Source organism: Rhyacophila brunnea, unplaced genomic scaffold, assembly GCF_057557595.1.
Source record: "Rhyacophila brunnea isolate RB1 unplaced genomic scaffold, BYU_Rbru_1.0 scaffold_22, whole genome shotgun sequence".
NCBI lineage: Eukaryota > Metazoa > Arthropoda > Insecta > Trichoptera > Rhyacophilidae > Rhyacophila > Rhyacophila brunnea.
The window spans coordinates 18259600-18278489 of record NW_028232882.1 but is presented as its reverse complement, the minus strand read 5'-3'; the positions used below and the strand labels follow the sequence as shown (position 1 = coordinate 18278489).

General features: G+C 34.8%; 1 protein-coding gene across 1 annotated transcript; it reads right to left on the bottom strand.

Moving 5' to 3' along the window:
• Positions 1 to 408: 408 nt before the first annotated feature.
• On the bottom strand, positions 409 to 11041 carry LOC147070140 (membrane-bound acylglycerophosphatidylinositol O-acyltransferase frj-like). Its single transcript, XM_085950068.1, has 7 exons — positions 10783 to 11041; positions 9073 to 9338; positions 6788 to 6939; positions 5880 to 6091; positions 3800 to 3985; positions 2330 to 2468; positions 409 to 643 (listed from the first exon to the last, which is right to left on the bottom strand). Exons 1-7 carry the CDS (start codon positions 10809 to 10811, stop codon positions 431 to 433), a joined length of 1197 nt encoding a protein of 398 aa, XP_085806194.1. The 5' UTR covers positions 10812 to 11041; the 3' UTR covers positions 409 to 430.
• Between the last annotated feature and the right edge of the window lie 7849 nt (positions 11042 to 18890).

Here is an 18890-nt window from a genome sequence, read left to right as displayed (position 1 = left end):
TAATCCGTCCTCCGGCAGCATCCTGTCCGATCGGATTTTATTGCTTGGGGTCGAAATATTTTTAAACAATCGACCCATTAATAGTATTTTAGCTCGGTATATCCAATAATGCTCGTTATAACAGTGAATAAATGTATGGAGAAAATCGTAAACAAAATTTAATGTCAACGAATGTTTCCTCATTATATCCGAGATCTTGCTATGTCCGAGATTGTAATAATCGAGTTCGACTGTATATTATATAACTTACACACTTTCCTTCCATTTACTTTTTTTTTGACAGTTCCATAGACTAATATGAGTTCCTTCAAAAACATAAAATTATTGGTGTTCCATTGTTTTCACAACACTGCCATCTAACTTTCAACTGTTTAAGTAGGTAAGTAAATAAAACAAAATGACATGTTTGTAAACAATGATTGTTTTATATTCATTGCTGTTTTTTCTTCTCAATTTGATAATGTGAATTGAACAATGCATATCTAATTGCATAAAGGATAGCAAGAATTATAAAAGGTGTGTAATAAATAGTCGAATAAAAGTGAATAATGTTACTAAAACTTATTAAAAAATATGGCATCATCCAACAGGCATAAAGGTATAGTTTCAGCAACCACATTACAACTCCATAACATGATGACTTCTAAAAAAAAAAAAAAAATTTAAATTAGTACTATATTAATATGAAAATTACAACAAATTTGTTGAATCTTCTTGCCATATTATGTATAGTTTAGGGTTCATTTTTATCTGTGTTAAACCAAAAATGTCGAATTAAACCTTCTTCTATAGAGATGGACGTGTGAAAATAAAGCAAAAAAGAACATGGTTTATGGTTCAATGACATTGAGCTACTTTACAAGCTACAAGCCGGCGAATTTACAATCTGCTTGTAAACTCGCCCAGTATCATCATCGAACTAGCTAACAAGCAGATTGTAAGCAATCTACCGAGAAAAGTTGAAGGCCGGGCAACTTTACTCGCTACTCGCTGGTGTGTGGGCTGATCTGCGTCTGCGCAGTAGAGCGATAGTGGCGAAACGGCCGGTAAAAAAATGAACTACTCAATACGTCCTGTCAAATAGTACCAAAAATGCCAGTTTCAACTCGCTAACTTATTTGTTGGCTTCTGATGCGAGTGTAAAGTTTTGTGTGTCATCATCACAATCGCACTAGCTGATTTACCTGCTTTTAAACTCGCCGACCAGCAGTTGTAAAGTAGCTCAATGTCATCGACTCTTTACTGATTAAGTTAGCTACATGTCAGTCTCGCAAATGTTCCAACAGGGCTGCACTCAGACAACACAAAACTTCCATGACTTTCGAATATCTTATAAGCTCAAATTTGATGGAAATTGAGTTGGTTTTATTTATACTTTTTTTCTAGCAGTTTTTCTAAAGTTTCTCAAAAATAAAGCATTTACAATAATAAGAATCTAACATTCATATTGTGCATATTTTTAATATTGAATTAAAAAAATAATGATTTAATAACAGCATAATATCATAGTCTTATCAAATTGGACTGCTTTAGATGACTGGCCCATGTACATAGTATGGGAGAGTCACGCGTGATGAAGAAACTGACATTCTGGAAGTCGAAAGGCTAATGAAGACTGATTAATCTCACACACGACAGAGGGATACTGTAAACCTGAATTTAAAGATGTTATGTGTGCTAAACTGAAGGCAAGCAGCTTTGGACAGATCAGAATGGAGGTAGATGTTGGAGAAGCCCAAGACCCACATAAGTTGTAGCGCCATGAAGAAGAAGACAATCTTTACAGTATTATTTATCACCTAAACTTTGGATACTATCATGAAAATTATCTTGATATATTTCAATTATTATGTCTTATAACTGTATTTTTATACTCTGACTGTTCAAGTTGTACTTTTTAAAAAACGTTTTGACAATTCTCACGAAATATTGGTCAAGAATCACTGATGTAACAAATATCCTGTCTCAATCCTGGTTTTTATTCACACCTGTCTGCTTTATCGGTAAATTAGCCTACAATGGCACCATGAGCGATTCACAGGTATATGGTATCATTTGCAGCAATACGTACCTACTTCAAAACTAGCAAGAGAATTGCGATTCACTTTTGCCGTACATGTGGTGCCACTGTAGAATGATTTACCTATCTCTACAAGAACTTTTTACAGTGCACATCCAGAATTTTTTGAACACACATCCAATACAACATTAAAGGGAGCATTGGTGTGCGCTTGGTTCTACTATTTTTTAACTATATTCATTAAAAAAAGCAAGTGAATAATGTAAACAAATTTAGATATTTAAACCTAGATAAGTATTCTATTCTTACCAATCCTTTGGTCATTTTTTGATGAATTTCCCAGAAGTGATACTCCACAATCATGTGCAACACACAAAAGATGATGGTGAAACATATTCCAGAATTCATGCCGTGATATAGAAAACTTAAAAAGAATTTTACCAACTCCCTGCAACATTAAAAAAACAGTACATAATAATATACTTAATACTTTGGACGCTGAAGATGCACCTGGCGCGTAATGACCAAGCGGCCGATCAATGTAATTAACATGCATTTTAAAGGTGGTAATTAAAAAATCATTATCTTGTCAGCAGTGAATGAGTTTGTTAATTTTGTTAACCTAAATTTGATAATGGGATTTTGATATGGTCGACAGTTTGACATAATAAGCAAACAAATACTACTTCAGACTATTTGAAATTCCTCCTATTCTTTTGAAGACGGGCATACTCTCCGTGCTTCGGAATCAGTTTTTAAACATTACAATTCCCTCCTTCCACCACCCATTTATTCTATTTGTAGCAGTAATGACAACGATCATCGATAGACATAAAAATCGAATTGAAGGGTGCTAAAAATGCTGAATATATTTTCCCGTAATCTTGAACCGAACTCACAAATCGCTGGCCTCACATTTTTACCCCTAGTTTATTGGTTCTGAATTGTTTTCAAGTTAAAAATAATAAAATGACATAGTTTTCTGTACTCAAGTCATTTAAAACTGTGGCGTTTAATATAATATTGATAAACACTGTCTGGAGAAGTGTCGGAGCGCCTCCCCAGCGTGCTTCAGAGTCACTATACAACTGGTTATCCCCCTTCAGGAATTGCCTTGAAAATAAAATTGTCAGATAACAGTATTATCTTTCCAGGAGGGTAGATACAACTAAAAAATTTTAATGAAAAACGTATGATTTAGAAAAATTAATAAATGAATTAAACAGAATAAAGATTGAAAGTTACTCACAAAATTTGACTAAACCTTATATTTTTACATGTTGACATTGTCAGGATTATGTTTATTATATTATGTTTAGGAGTATGACATGTCAAGAATGTCATCCTGCCCTGCTATAAGGGAAGAAATTACTCCAGTGCCGGTAGGTAATAAAATGTAAATACATAATATCAGTGTTGCCAATTATTCCTTACAAAAATATGTCAGATAGGGTATGAAACTATTTTCAAACCCTAGCTACTTGGCAGAAAGACATTCCAGATTTTCTGTAAGTGTATGTGATTCCTATTTTGATATATATTACAGTCGATACTCAATGAGAAAAAATATTCATGCTCGCCGTAAAATGTCGCAAACTTTTAACATATTATGGGGTCAGATGACAATCTATTGACTGCAAAACTACCAATAAAAGTGACAGCAAAATGAAAACGGTAGGTACTGTATATTAAAAAAAAAACTATTTTTTGTATCGAACATGCTGAAATGGTTGGTATGAATAATATTATTGTACTGATTTATTTTATTCACCAGCTTACCTGAAGTGCCTGATTGCATTCTTCTGTGGAAAATAAAGACATAGGTAAGTCGATAACCAATATTGGTATCCTAAATTCCATTTTCTTAAAGCACCAGCCACTGTGAGAGTCGATTCATATTCAATCGTATCGACATATCGCACAGTTTCAAAATCATAAGTCAAACTCTCCAACTCTTCATCAGGACTGAAAAAAAACAAGGAAACCATTAAAAGAGCTTTCTGTGACAATCAGTGCAATAAAACAATTATTGATTATTATAAGAATCTAAGATTGTTGGTATCTTGTAAACTTATTAGCTGGAGACATTGAAATATAGCAGGTTTCCTAACTAAAACAAATAGTGACATCTATGAAAATAAATAGATAGGCTAATATACCACTTAATACCATCAATCATCATGCCTTGGCGGATGCCTACATACCGGAGGCTCCTAATGGAAAAATATGAAGCTTGCAATTTGAATTAATTTACAGATAATTTAAATTTTAAAGTGTTTTAATTCAAAACATTAAAAAATATATTCAAGACAATGTTACATTTAAAAAAGCCATTATAAATGAGCTCATCCTATTATAACTTTAGTTTATTAAGTTTTCTCTTATGTATAGATTTAATTATCAATTTTTCTAAAAGATAAAAATGTATATAACTTCAAACTTTTTTATTTGAAGCTTAGTATTTTTCCACTAACTGCCTCTGCAGAGCTATTCTAACTACTTAAGACGGTAACATATTTCTGCTATTTTTCTAAATCTAAAATAACACAGATATCACTCTGGACAATAATTGTCAACACAGTGATAAGTGAATATTTAGGTTGGTATGCATGTCATGTTAACTACATCTCTTTTTTTGCGGAGATTGGTCAACTTCGTGTGAACTTGTGCGGAGCTTCGTGTATGCGTATCGATAGTGATGATTGGAGACGGCGACCATACCGCTAGTGTCGCAAATTAGTATAACCATATTTCCATGATTATAAGACGCACCCTTATTGTTATATACCTACCAATAATAAAAAATAAAATCATTATGTAAACTTTATTATAACAGACAAAGTCATACAAATTTACGTCCTGCATCTCTGTTTCTGTGCTCTTCTGCTTCTGTATACACAATAACTTTTCTTTTCAATTCAGCATCATAATGCAGTCTTCTTGCTAAGATTTTATACGGTAATTAGGGACAAAAATTTTATTCAAAGTTAAAACAGCGGCTACTACAACTCAACTACGTGCCTCACCACACCGGACCTACTGATCCCTCCACTACTAGTAATCAGTGATGATTCATCATAACTTTGGAATTGTACAGCGACCGTAAGACGCCATCGACTATTAAGATGCATCCCGAATTCAGAGATGCCAAAATACGAAAAAAGATGTGTCTTATAATTGAGGAAATACGGTAATTTACAAAATCGCCGCATCTAAATATGTAATTGTCATACTCTATCTCACTCTAAACTAGTTAACGTGGTCATCTCGACCTACGTTAACAAAGATCACGCCTGACCGTTCATATCCCGGGATAATTAGCTGTCGGAATAAGTCAAATTTATCACTTTTGTTTTATTGATTTTGGAGTTAAGTGATATGTTAAAATAGCCCCGCTGCAGCGCTCGAAATGGAAAAGTTTTCGAACCGGAGCGCTCGACAATTTTCTGAGGATATTAAGATAGTTATAAATTTTTATGTATATTTTATAAAAATAAGTGTGTTAGATTTTTTGTTATGTGACCTATCTAGTTCAGATGGCAAAATTATTTTCTCCACGAGACGGAGCAATAATTTTATCTATTTTACGAACCAGAACGGCGCTCCGGTGCGCTCCGGTCCATTTCGAGCCCTACCCCGCTGGTAGGCTGAGTATTCACATTAGAGGGGTGGGGTGTTTAACTACATTAAAATATTATTTTCATATTTTGGCAAATTCATGAAATTATAACGATGAACTGCGTTAGGTAACAATATGTAAAGTTCACCAGGGTCTTGTCAAACAAATTTTACTCTTTTGTAAACAGATAAATGTCATTAAAAAAATTTGATAGGTATAATGGAATAGGTTTCGACTCACAGTTTTTCCAAATATTTAATATCTTCAGTGGGTCCGCAGCACACTTTGCTTTTACCTTGAACTGGATATGCACCGAGTCCACTTGTGACGCACTGCAAGTGGCTCATGGAGAAATCTCTGTAAACATGAACTCTGACGCACGCCCATTGTATAATTGCATACATATTCTTGTACAAAAAACTTCTATTTGCATATTCTGAGGTAAAAACATACTGAAAAAAATATTATTATACACTATTCAATTATTTAGAAGGTTTTGATAATATTTTCATCTGATGCTTGATTCGTCTTAAAAAAAATGAAAATAAAATACTTTGATTTGATTGAAAAATCAAAAATAAAAGTGTCTGTCGGCTTATAATGTCGTAGGTCCCAGCGTTGAATCCCAGATCTGGCAAATTCACAAGTTGTTTTTTAATATGTATTTTGACCTAATAGGTTGAGCAAGTGGCTAACATCCATTTCTCGTAAAAACAAAAATCTGTTAATACAACCTCCACCCTGTTGAGGCTCATATGCACTACGTAGAATATGTTAATTTACTTACTTTCCTAGATACAATAATATTGTGTAAAATGTAAAATAGTAAGTTTTACTACAATTTTACCGCTGAATATGGCAAAATAGTGTAATTTTGGCACATTTTTTAAATGAAATTAAACCCTGCCTAAAGCAATTTTAGATATTTTATAGACAGAAGAATATTTTTTATCTTATATCTATTGTGGATTGGTCTAGGTATGGTTTAATAAATTTTATAAACTAATCAATACCATCTGCAATTTGTATTCTTAGTTCAATGATAACAAATAATAAATTATATCTGATCTCCACAGCCTACCTGCACCTTTCGTCACTGATATTGTATTAAGTATAATATTATTAAGTACCTTTTTAATTCTACTAACCTTTAATGGAAAACTTCTATCCATGAAAATATGCGTCAATGATAGGCTAAATATTTTCAAAATTGTGACAGCGATAATTTTTTTCTTTTTGACAGTTCGACAGTAGGGTAATTTTATCATATCATCATAAACACGGTATGTCACATATGGAGCTGTAAAAAAATCATTTCATACAGGTCTTGCTGTGATACCTTGAAACTTGGATTTGTTATAATCATGGTCCCCACAAGGGGGGGGGGGGCTGACAGGGCTCTAGTCTGGTGGTGCGTGGCAGATCGACCAAATAAATGAGATAAATACACGTCACAAATTTGTTCTAATTCTAAAAAAGTCGCCTGCGGCGCTATTTTACTTCAGAGATGTTAAGGTTTTAAAATATGTAGGTAGTTGTGCAATACGATTTTTGACTATTGTGTGTTGATACACTGAATACCCTTAATTTTACCTCGAACACCATTTGGAAAATGTTACTATACAGCATCACACTGCCTTTAACCTTAGTGATAGGTGGGGGGCCTGCCAAAGATCCTGGCCCGGGGGGCGCGCTTCAGGATGTGGGAGCCATGGTTATAATTGATGATGATGTATTGTTTGGCAACACGGCAACGCTCGGTGATTGAAGTAGTGACGAAAAGACGTGGCTGGGTATGTATTCTGGATGCCGCCAGATAGTGCGAGACTCTGAACCCTTAGGCATAAAGCCCATTGACGCAGCGAGTGCGGCGCTCGCGCAAAATTTCTACAAGTGGCGCGTAAATCATCAAAAATACAACGTAATCAAATACGCCAGCACCCACTGGACCTCACGATGCCTTGCGCCCCGCGTGCCGCATGAGTCACCGTTTTTCGCTTCTCGGCGATACGATTTAATGAAAATACAAAGAAGTCCATTCATTGAACACGGCTACCAAAATTACAAAAAGTCATTGTTTAATTTTATTGCGTGTTCAGTTTATCGCTGGTTGAATAATGTCGTCGTAAATATTAATGACAAGCCCCGAAATAATATAATATTTTTATTGCTTTGTTATGAGAGACACTGTAAAAATAATTGTTTTGTGCTGCTTGGGCCGCTTATTACATAGGTGAAGGGTAATGCGCGGGAAGAGACGTGTGATTATGGTTATTAATAAACACTGCATTCGCCGACTTCGCCCGCTCGACGCGTTCTATGAGCGCTATCGCTTAAGAGTTCCGACGCCATGGCAGACCTACCCTCACCCTACAGCGGTGTTACATAAGCAATCTCAACTCTGCATGTTTCACATGGCGGGAGGCGCGAGACGTGCTTTCCCTTTGCTGTGCACCAATGCTGGGGTGTGATAGGGTGACCTTTAGTGAGTAAGTGTTCATTAGCACCCACATTGGCCCAGTTTAAATAGCGACTGTCTTTGTTTAAACACGAGGGGTCGTGTTTTGAAAGCGTGGCTGGTCAAAACGTCCACATTGTTTTTACGATCTGTATTTGGTCCAGTGCATTGATCCAATAGGTTGGGCGATTATTCCTTATAAGAAATCTGTTAATACAACCTCTTTTCTGTGGACTCCATAACTTCTGCTTAGGACCGAAAATGATAATTTACTTACACGCAGAGCTCGAAATGGACCGGAACGCACCGGAGCGCAGCTCTTGTTCGTGAAAAACCCGAGATTATCAATCCGTCTCGGGGAAAAATAAAATATTGCATTCCATAAAATTAATTTACTTTATATTTTATGAAACTTGTCGGAATCATAACATACGTAACGTAAACCTTGACTTTTGCCTGCGGCGCCGACATGCCCTAATCTAGCGCTCGAAATGGAAAAATTTACGAACCGGAACGCAATAAGTGTTAGATTTTTTTGTTATATTGCTTATCCAACTCAGATGGTCAAATATTTTTTCCACGAGACAGTTTTCGGGATTTTATGAACCGGAACGGCGCCCCGATGCGCTCCGGTCCATTTCGAGCCCTGCTAATCTTGCATGCCACAAGTTTAAATAAAGTTAATCCATTTGACCATCAGAGCTTGGCAGGTACATTTCTAGAGGTATAATACATACAAACATTACATAAACATGTAAATATTTTCGAAAAATTATCGACCGTTCCATTTCGAGTGCTGACTTAGACGCTAAAAACATTAGAAATCAACTGCCACTAAGACGTGTTATACTATATAAAAAAATACGAGACTGCCTTCAGTTGTGGTCTAAATTCTTTGATATTTATTAGGTATATCTTTAAAAAATCTATCAAATAATGTTATAATACAAGAATGAAATTAGTAATGGTACAAACCTAATATTATTGTCGTTATATTAAACCCATAATGGAACATATCCATAAACGTTGGTTCCAAAACACCATCGTCTTTAGTGGTTGGCTCATTATTTCTTGCATCATGTCTCATCTTCATCTCGAATGCCAGCCCGATTATGTTAAACGTTATACCCATCGTCAGGTAATGGCCAATCGCGTCCTTGTCCTGCTCTGTCCACATGGACACCAGTCTGGAGATCGTTACGTACGAGAACATAGTGATGGTAGCTGCTATGTGACAATAACTGGAAGAAAAATTAAACTAAAAAAAACATACCCAGACCGGATTAGATTCGGTGGAAATACGTAACATCAGGGCCGCGCCAAGGGTGGCTCTCCCAATATCAATCTCCACTCTACAATAACAATTTAAAATAACCAAATTGAGTACAATAATTAAACCGCCCCGCCCTAAACGTAAAGAACAGAAACAATGTTGTTTTTTACTTTAATATTATTTATCCTTAAATCTCCGATTCCCAATATTGAGTTTTCAGATCCTTTTATAATTTTTGTTTACTTTATGACGTCACATTTTCTCTGACCCCCCTCCCCTCCTTCGTCACAAATCATCACATCATATCAGACCCCCTCCCCCCTAGAGCGTGACGTCATATATGGATGGCCCCTAATAAAATAAATAAACGAAAAATACTCCGCAGGCGACATTTTTACTATCCGTTGAAAAAAACTAATGGGATAAATTGCTTTTCTTTAACAGTGGGTAGGTAACTTTATGGCCACAAATATATTTTTGCAAAAACACTTTATTTAGCATGCTACCACACTGACATGCTACAATCCTATTGAGACGTCTTTGAAAGAATGCTTTTCAGTGGTTCTGCACACGACTGTGATCAATTGCTCACAGATCGAAGATTTTAAACGGCTTAATAAGAATATACTTAGACAATGTTTATATATTTTGTTGTAACTCTTCCCTTTGCCACCATGTGGTAAGCCGTATCCGGAAATTTGTACGTATGCAGTTCATCGTGGGACACTTATTCGTGCGCCGCAGTACGTGAAACATGAGTTTGTGTAACATTTAATCAAATGACGAGTTTTTCGTTGAACATTTCACCGTGGAGTATATTTGTACATATGCTACAACATGTGGCGAATTTTATGAGATGTCTTTACTAGGTTAGGTTAGGTTAGAGTTAATCTAATTGGAACAGTAATATTTGCAAACTATCGCCGCATTTTGTAAGATACGTACAAATGTATTCCAAGGTGAAATGTTCACCGAAGAATTCGTCATTTGATAAAATGTTATACCAACTCATGTTTCACGTACTGCCGTGCGCGAATAAGTGTCTCACGATGAACTGCATACGTACAACTTACATGTAGCCGTGGTAAGCGCCGTCCTTTGACAGCAAACAACGTAGGTAAGTACATAATATTATGTATTTTATAATAATATATCTCATCGTAAGATTCAGTCTATGTAATTGAATAAAATATTTATGTAAATCGTTAAAAAATCGTTTTCAATGTATTTTTTCGGATTTTTGCCGCCCACTGAATCCCGTCACCCATGTGTTTCGCATCCCCGCTTGGCGCATCCCTGGATAACATACAAAAGGTAATTAAAATGGAAACCTTCATCCAACAGTGAAACAAGACCGACTGATGATGGTGACTTGACCTATAATAATAATTATTAGTATAGGTACCACTTACGTCCGCGAAGACTTTAAAGCTGCTGCCATAGTGCACAACACACTGATATAAAAGTGCCAAACATTTCTGCGGTGGATAAGCGCCACGATGTATACTCCAGTAAGGGTGCCGAACCATTTTTTCTTCTGATGGTTCACTATTTTGTTGTTGAAATATGCCAGAAGTATGATTGATGTAAAAGTCAGAAAATCGGGAATTAGTTTGTTGTATCCAGGACTTGAAGTAAAGACATGTTCAGTTTTTGGTGTGCCAAGGTTCAAGTAAACTGAAAATCAAAATCATTCAGAAATTGTAAAAGCATTGTAAGAAAATAGAAGTACATATTACATAGTACAGGTTAAACTTCAAAACACGCGCTATACGAAATTTTCCAGAAGTGGGTCCCACAAAATCACGTGGCATATTACTGTAATGCATAATGCCCTCAATAGGTTACGTGCATAGCTGCATGCCGGTAGAATTGATAGCAAGGTGGTCTATGTAGCATTCTTTGAAGGCAAGATAACGGGAATGGGACAACTGGACGCCAGGACAATTGGACACCGCACTGTCGTAGACACGTATACAGAACGTAGACGAGGAATTTTAATCAGTTTCTATCTACTACTTAGTAGTTTTAATTCATTTTACTCATAACATAATGTTTTTTTTTATTGCGAATTGAGAATTACCATGCCTAAGACTTTATATAAAAATAAAAAACTCTTTTTTCGTTGGAACTTAAATAATAAACGTTTAAATCATTATTTACGTGTGCATATTTAAATTATCTAAGTATTAAATCATAATATAATAATTTAAACATAAATAATAATGTTAAATATTTTTTTAAGTACCTACCTATACCTAAGTACCTAACGTCTATTTAATTTTGAATTGCGTGGCGTCCAGTTGTCCCGGCGCCAAATCATCCTAGACCCAAGAGAACACCTAGACCAGGGTTGGCGCACCTTTTTACGTACGCGTGGCAAAATTTCTCAAATATTATTTTTTTAACTCTCTGACGTGCCGAACATTTTTTTCATGAGGAAAAAATAGTTTTTAAAGATTCTATTAAAAAAATGATGATGTCTAGATACTTCTCACAAAACATAGCAGACTTTATCACTTTTTTCAATTACATCTTCACTTACACACACATTACATTTCAGTTCACCAATTTTGATACTGTCTGCCAGAATTACTACTACTAGCTTCATCAAGTTTTTGTGTCTTACTTTGTGCAGTCATTTTTTGTGGGTAGAAATGAATTGTTTCCTAATGTATGAATTAGTTTGGTTCTCATCGCACAAATTGACGCAAGAATTGCTCCGATCAGATGAGGCATTCTCTTGCAACAATGATCTCAAGCATCGTAAATCGAAAAAAATTAGAAGTTCGCGGCGCGGCACCCCCCGCCGCCTGATGAGGTTAGTGTGATAATATTATATGTGACGCATAAATTCTAAGGACCGTCCTAACCAATTATTTATTTAAATTAAACGTAATGCTTATTCTTGAAGAGTATTCGCCTGCTATTTTTATATAATGCGATCTGTCATTTATAATTATTATAGGTATGTGTTTCTCTTCAAACGCATACCTTTCAAAATCATCTCGCGTGTCACCAGTGGCACGCTTGCCATAGGTTCGCCACCCCTACCCTAGACGCATGAAACTGAGACGACTATACTATGCAATGATGATGTTTTGACAAGGTATATACGTATTTTTTTAAATACATAAATACTTAGGGGAAGGTTGCGATCATTGGACCAGTGCTTTCATTGGACCACGTAGGTATATCAGAAATAAAAGACGTTAGAAACCATCAGTGACCTCACAAAGCAAGCTTTCCATGCCTCTTCCGCGCCTCTCTTGTTTCAGTCTCGTCTTGGACGTGGTAATTGAGTCACGTTCGTTGGTGTGTTCATCGTGCTTAAAATATAACAATCAAGTAAAACTAAAACGAATGTAAGTATGATTCCATTAACTATATTTGGTTGTACTTACATCAATTATATTAGGTAATTTATTACCATTTGCAACTATGATAATAGTTGTTACGCTAATACTTTGGTTTTTTTGTGAAACTTGTTTTTGTGACAGCACCCGTAGTTGCTATCATTGGACCATGGGTAACCTCTACCATTGGACCGGTCCAATCATGGGAACGATTTTATAACATTTTTCACATTATATTCTTTTTGCATTCCAGAATGGCATTTACACTTTGAATAAAAATGTATTTGCTGATTATGAATTTGTGATAGCCCATGAAGAATCGGAGAATGTTCCTGCAATATTGCCTGCACCAGCAATGCAGAATGAAGAAGATCCCTTATCTGCGAATTCAAAACTATCGGCAGTTGAAGATATTCTGCCAGTACACAATAATATTAATTCAACAGAAATATTTGCTATGTTGGAGCCAGTTGTGGTGTCTAGTAAAGATCCAACTAATATATGTTCACCAGAACCAACCCCAGGCACCAGTGTTGAGTTTCACATAGGTGATATAATATCTCCAGGCGCTAAAAAGATTCTACAAAAATTACGAGAAAGAAGTCGTAAAATACAACGCACAACGGAATTGACATCGTCGCCGTATAAAAGAACTTTGGAGCATGCAGCAAGTGTCAAGACGCCGAAACAAAGAGCGAAAAAGTCAAAAAATACTTCAAATCAAAAATGCAATAAAGATATTGAGAAATGGTTTTGCAAAATCTGCCTCCAGTGTTCCGTAGAAGATATGATACAATGCCTAATGTGTCAAGCCTGGATCCACGAAGTCTGCGCTTGCGTTAGCAAAGGTGTACAAAAAATATATTTGTCTTTTATGCAAAACATAAATAATAATTATCTACATGTATTATTAATGCTATTATAATATACGATACCTACTATTATTAAAATGTACTTTTGTTTCATTTTTATAAAATGTTATTATAAAGCACCTTGATTGGACCAAAATTATTATTATTTTTTCAAAGTCCAATGATGGAAACCTAGTGGTCCAATCAAGGAGTATGAGGTCCAAAGACGGCAACAAACAAAAATTTGATTTTCCTGTTAAATCTCGAAAATGGTTAATTTTATTGGACTGATGCTAAGTGTATACATCAGTGGTTCCCAAAGTTGACTGGGCTCCGACCCATCTAACAAAAATTTCCAATCTTGGGACCCACCTCCTAGCTGTCTTAGACAAAAGAGGGCATACATATTGGTAATGTTCAGATTCAGGAACTACTTAATGCTGTCTTATTTGTTCTAATTGAAATAGAAAAAATATTTTTTATAATTGAAATACCAATATGAATGAAAGACTGTTGAAATAAGAAACACATCTTAAATAAAAAAAAATATTACTTAAATACCTACACCTGCAAGGTTTTTTTACAAAGTTATTTCAATGGGAAGGATGTATTTGTTTCTTATTTTTCTTCATTACAGTTTTAGCATCAGCTTCAACTTTAGTTACTTTTAATCGCAGTGGGTTTGATATATCCAATTTATTTCGGTATTTAGTTTTAATGTTAACCATAGCCGAAAATCTGACCTCGCATAGATATGAGTTAGACTGAGAAAGAGGAGGAGGACTTCCATAGCTTCATCGAACAGGCAAGGATAATTATCAACAACTGAGAGCCATAATTTCGTTAACTGTTTACGATTCAAACTATTTTTCAGTGACGTATCTTCTGATAAATCAATGAGTTCTGCTTTTTTTGACATACTAGTTGGTAAGTCGTCTTGAAATGGGTTACAAATCCAACGCAACGAATCAAACTTTTTCATCTCTTCCCCAAAATAGTCGTCAAAGTTATGTATTAACAGTGATAAATGACTGGAAATTTCAGACAGTACGTTCATCTTAGGCTGCACTTGGTTTTCAATAATAAAAGTTTCAATTGTTTCAAAACAATCATACTTGCCATTCTCAATAAAAATTTTCCACAACATAAGCTTTTTCATGAACGCTCGAATTTTATCGTGAACTGCAAAAATGTCAGATCCGTTTGATCCTTGCATATACAAATTAAGTTCGTTTAATTTCAAAAAAATATCCGCCAAATAAGTGAGCTTGAGAATGAATTCTTCGTCCAGTAGATGTTTAATATATTCAGTTTTTCCTTCCAAGTAAATTGTAACTTCATTACGCAATTCCACTAATCGTGTCAGTACTTTTCCCCTGGATAACCAGCGAACTCTTTATGCAGAAGCTAATATATCGTAGCAAACCACGCATTGAGGACGCGGATGTATCGTATCATGATTCCAAGTGAATCCTAGTTTTAGATATGCAGGGTCATATTTTCTCACAACTTTCCGTCGCTTGGTTTCATGCGAACTCGTTGAGGGAGTTCGGAAGTCAGACTACTTGCCACTTTTGTCACATAAAAGATCTTCTATAGCTGGCGATATTCCGCGACTGTGCTGCCATCTGTAGTGCATTGGCAATTCAAATTATTATTATTTTACACAATATTTTCCGTAACTTAAGTATATTTCCATTTTTAGGAATTATAAATAGCTGAATGAAATTTATCACTTCCTATTTTTTTAAATTCATGTATACAGTGGCGAGGGCCCACTCAATATTCGCTCGCGACCCATAGTTTGGGAAACCATGGACTATACAATATAATAAAGTAAATAATACATTGAAATGAACAATTTTTTTTATTTTATCAATAATATTTTATGAGTTACACCATCACAAAGTTAAGTAGTCCAATCATAGCAACCTTACCCTACATTAATTATGTATCTATAGTATTGTATTAGTATAGTGTGTTTGGAACAGCGTATAGACCTAATTGGTTAAGCAAGTGGCTTTCATCCACTTCTCGTAAAAAACAAAATCTGTTAATACAACCTCCACCATGTGATATGATCTCCCCACGATCGGACAAGGGTAAAAATAATATATATTAAGTATGTATATATTTTATGTGCGATCGAAGAAAAATCCTCTTCGCCCAATATGGCACAGCTTCACACACTACGGATCAGATTCTTAATAGAATAACTTAACTTGATGATAACATTATAAATTAATATTTGTCTTTTATGTAGATACAAAATTTGAAACATACCTACATACTGGTAACTAGTACAATGCACATATTTGTATCGACCAGACCTTGAACCTGTACCACTATGGTTCCAGCCAGTGTGTTTTAAAATTAAGCAACCAGTACAATATTAATTGGTTTCTAACAAGCTATGTGTCAGAGGTATTATCTCAAAATCCGGCAGTTTTTAAGTGTTTTATTTAGATAATATGAATTCGATTTCAATGCTATAATATATTTTTTAAATTAATTATAACCATGTCCTTGCTGTTTCGTACAAGGTGGTTGTTAATAATAAAATTGTGAACACTCACAAACACCCAGGCTTTGAATCCAGAGCTCCCGGATGGAAGGCCAGCGCCTTACACACTGCATCACGAGAGAATATTATGATTTAAGATTAATTAGTCTAATAACAAGTATTACATTCTTAAAACTTGTGTTACTTACAGCCCAATAGTGCTTTGCCAAACTGGTCAGCAGACTCCATGTTCCTACTATTTTTATTGAATCAATTTTAGGTCACAAAACTTTGTCACATTTTAGTAATAATTTTTAGATTGCCCTTCAGACAGCACTGCAATTGAATAGTTAGACAACTGATAGACTTTGACAGAGAATATCAGTACTTACCTAACGAAATTCATGTCTTTAAAAAATGTGTTATAAAAACCGAATGACGTAAATGCCTCAAAATTTTCTAAAGATTTTTGTATGCCTTCATAATTTATGCAAACTAATATTAGATATTATTTTTATCAGACTTGGTAATATGTAACTAGCAATATAATATGAAGAAATATTAGGTTAGTACCTACCTATATTTATAATAAAAAAAATATTGCTCAGTATGCTATACAGTAAATCCTTCAGCTATTTATCATTATACTAATCCGAAGTCGGCTCGCACATCTAAACTCGCCTCGACTGCCCCACAACCATAAATCAAACCTTTTAGAAACGTCGCATCGATGTTGCATTATGAAGACCGCGCACATCGCCTAGCGACAGTCGCGCGTAACTTCTCGACAAGTGGTTATATGGCGAGCCGGTATAGGAATGACCAATTCGTAGCGTGTGCGTATGCGTACTGGCGGCTTCGACTCGCAGCCCGAGACGCATGCGATTTGTTGCTAGCAGCACTAGATGTTTTTTTTTCAAATTAAAATATCGCATTCCACCAATGTGCGGAGCTCCATTTGGCAACGTGTGTTTTGTAAATAACGATGACGTCACATCGACGTTGCACACGTAGCAGACGAGACGAGTTTAGATGTGCGAACCGGCTAAATGTATACCTACGTCTTGTTCTGGGCTGCGCAAAGGGTTGATACACCAGGAGTACCAACCCGAACCCCCCCGCCATTTTTATTTGCAACTCAAAAATAATCGTCATTTTCAGAGATAAAACTTGAAAAAAACCCGTTTTGGGTATTAAAAAGATATTTTTAAAGTAGAAATAACACAAAAAAATATATATACATATATCGTCTCTGTTCTGGCAGAACACACTAACTGGAGAAAACTAGTTTTGAGAAATTTGACTTTGAAGTTGTTAAAATGTTTGAAATGGTCTATCATGTGAGTTTATTGAGTAATCGTTAAAAGGATGACTTTAAATTAAAGACTGTTTATTTATTAAGAGGGGACATGCTCAGCGTATGTCAAAATGGAGCTTTTATTCTATTTTCAAAGCATGATACTGGACATTCCTTAAACGTTGTAGATAATCTATTTATATAATTTTGAAGCCTTATTATCCTTTATATTTATTTTAAACATTTGATGACTGCATTAAGTAAGTATTTTTATTACATAAAATAGTATTCTTTTAAACCTCTCGCTCTAATATTTTAGAATATAGTCATATTTCAGTACATAAATGTGCAGTGGTGTTAAGATTTTTTACATTTATTAATTTTTAAACGCATTCATAAAACTATCAGTATTATTTATGTCGACATTATTATAGTAAAATATTTACGATAAAAAAATATATTGATAATCTCTGTGATCCCAAATTTGACAAGAATTAGGCATTTTATTATTCAAAAAATCGGCACGATTAACATATTTCAAGATAATTCTAAAGATACTTATTATAGGCTATGTCTTTGACCATTCAAGTGTGATAAACATCCTACGAATAATGATAGCTTTATAATAATTATTGACCTAAGAATAAGGTAGTGTTTTTTTGAAATACGCCATTTCTTTTGGCATTCCCCAGTGATTAAGCTACAACATACGGCCGTAGCCATAAATTGACAAACTAAAACTGAAGTAGGGAGTAAGAACATGTTAACGCGCGTGTTTGAACATGTACCTAACCGAAAAAAAAATCTTTTTTATAACTAACTCAATATGTCATTTTTTCGAATTAGTGTCTTCTGCCAGAACAGTGACGATATATTAGAAAAAAACATAGGTACGTACCTATCTTAAATCGTATTACTAAAAAATACCAGGTATTTAATGCGCGAATCATTAATTTTGTCTCTTCTGTGAAGTCATCATTGAATACAGATCTATTTTTTGAGACTTTGAGAGAATGATTTTTGAGATGGTAAACACTTACCTATATTTTGCGTTATTATTCTGAATTGCCGCTTTTACGAAGTGCCGTCCTTTGACAATATGCATTATACCAATATTTTAACATAAGATTCAGTTTATCTAATTAAATTAGGTAATTACATATAATTTTTTAAATTATTTTTTTTCTTGTACTTTTTTGCCTCCTGAATCCTGCCACCCGGGTGCTACGCATTTCCAACACCTCTGCTTGGTACGGCCCTGCAGTAACCTTATTACTTTTCAAAAATCAGTATGAATGACTTTCATCAAAATACAAACTACCCACTATACAAAACCCACTATACAAATTAAATTAATATCATTTCTCAAAGAAGTATTAATTATTGTGGACGTTGAAAACTATACTAAAACTAACAATAGTTAATATCTACACATACACTAACACATTTACGTTGTTTTTATTGTTCCAAAATAACACGGATATCACTCGTAGCAATTCTATAAACAAGATGG

Excerpts from the sequence above, each read along its gene's own strand:
- LOC147070140 (XM_085950068.1), bottom strand. The coding sequence starts at position 10,811 with ATGGCAGCAGCTTTAAAGTCTTCGCGGAC. Across the intron at positions 9,339-10,782 it reads GCTTTAAAGTCTTCGCGGAC|TTATTGTCACATAGCAGCTA; the intron begins GTAAGTGGTACC and ends TTTTTCTTCCAG. Across the intron at positions 3,986-5,879 it reads ATTAAATATTTGGAAAAACT|TCCTGATGAAGAGTTGGAGA; the intron begins GTGAGTCGAAAC and ends GTTTTTTTTCAG.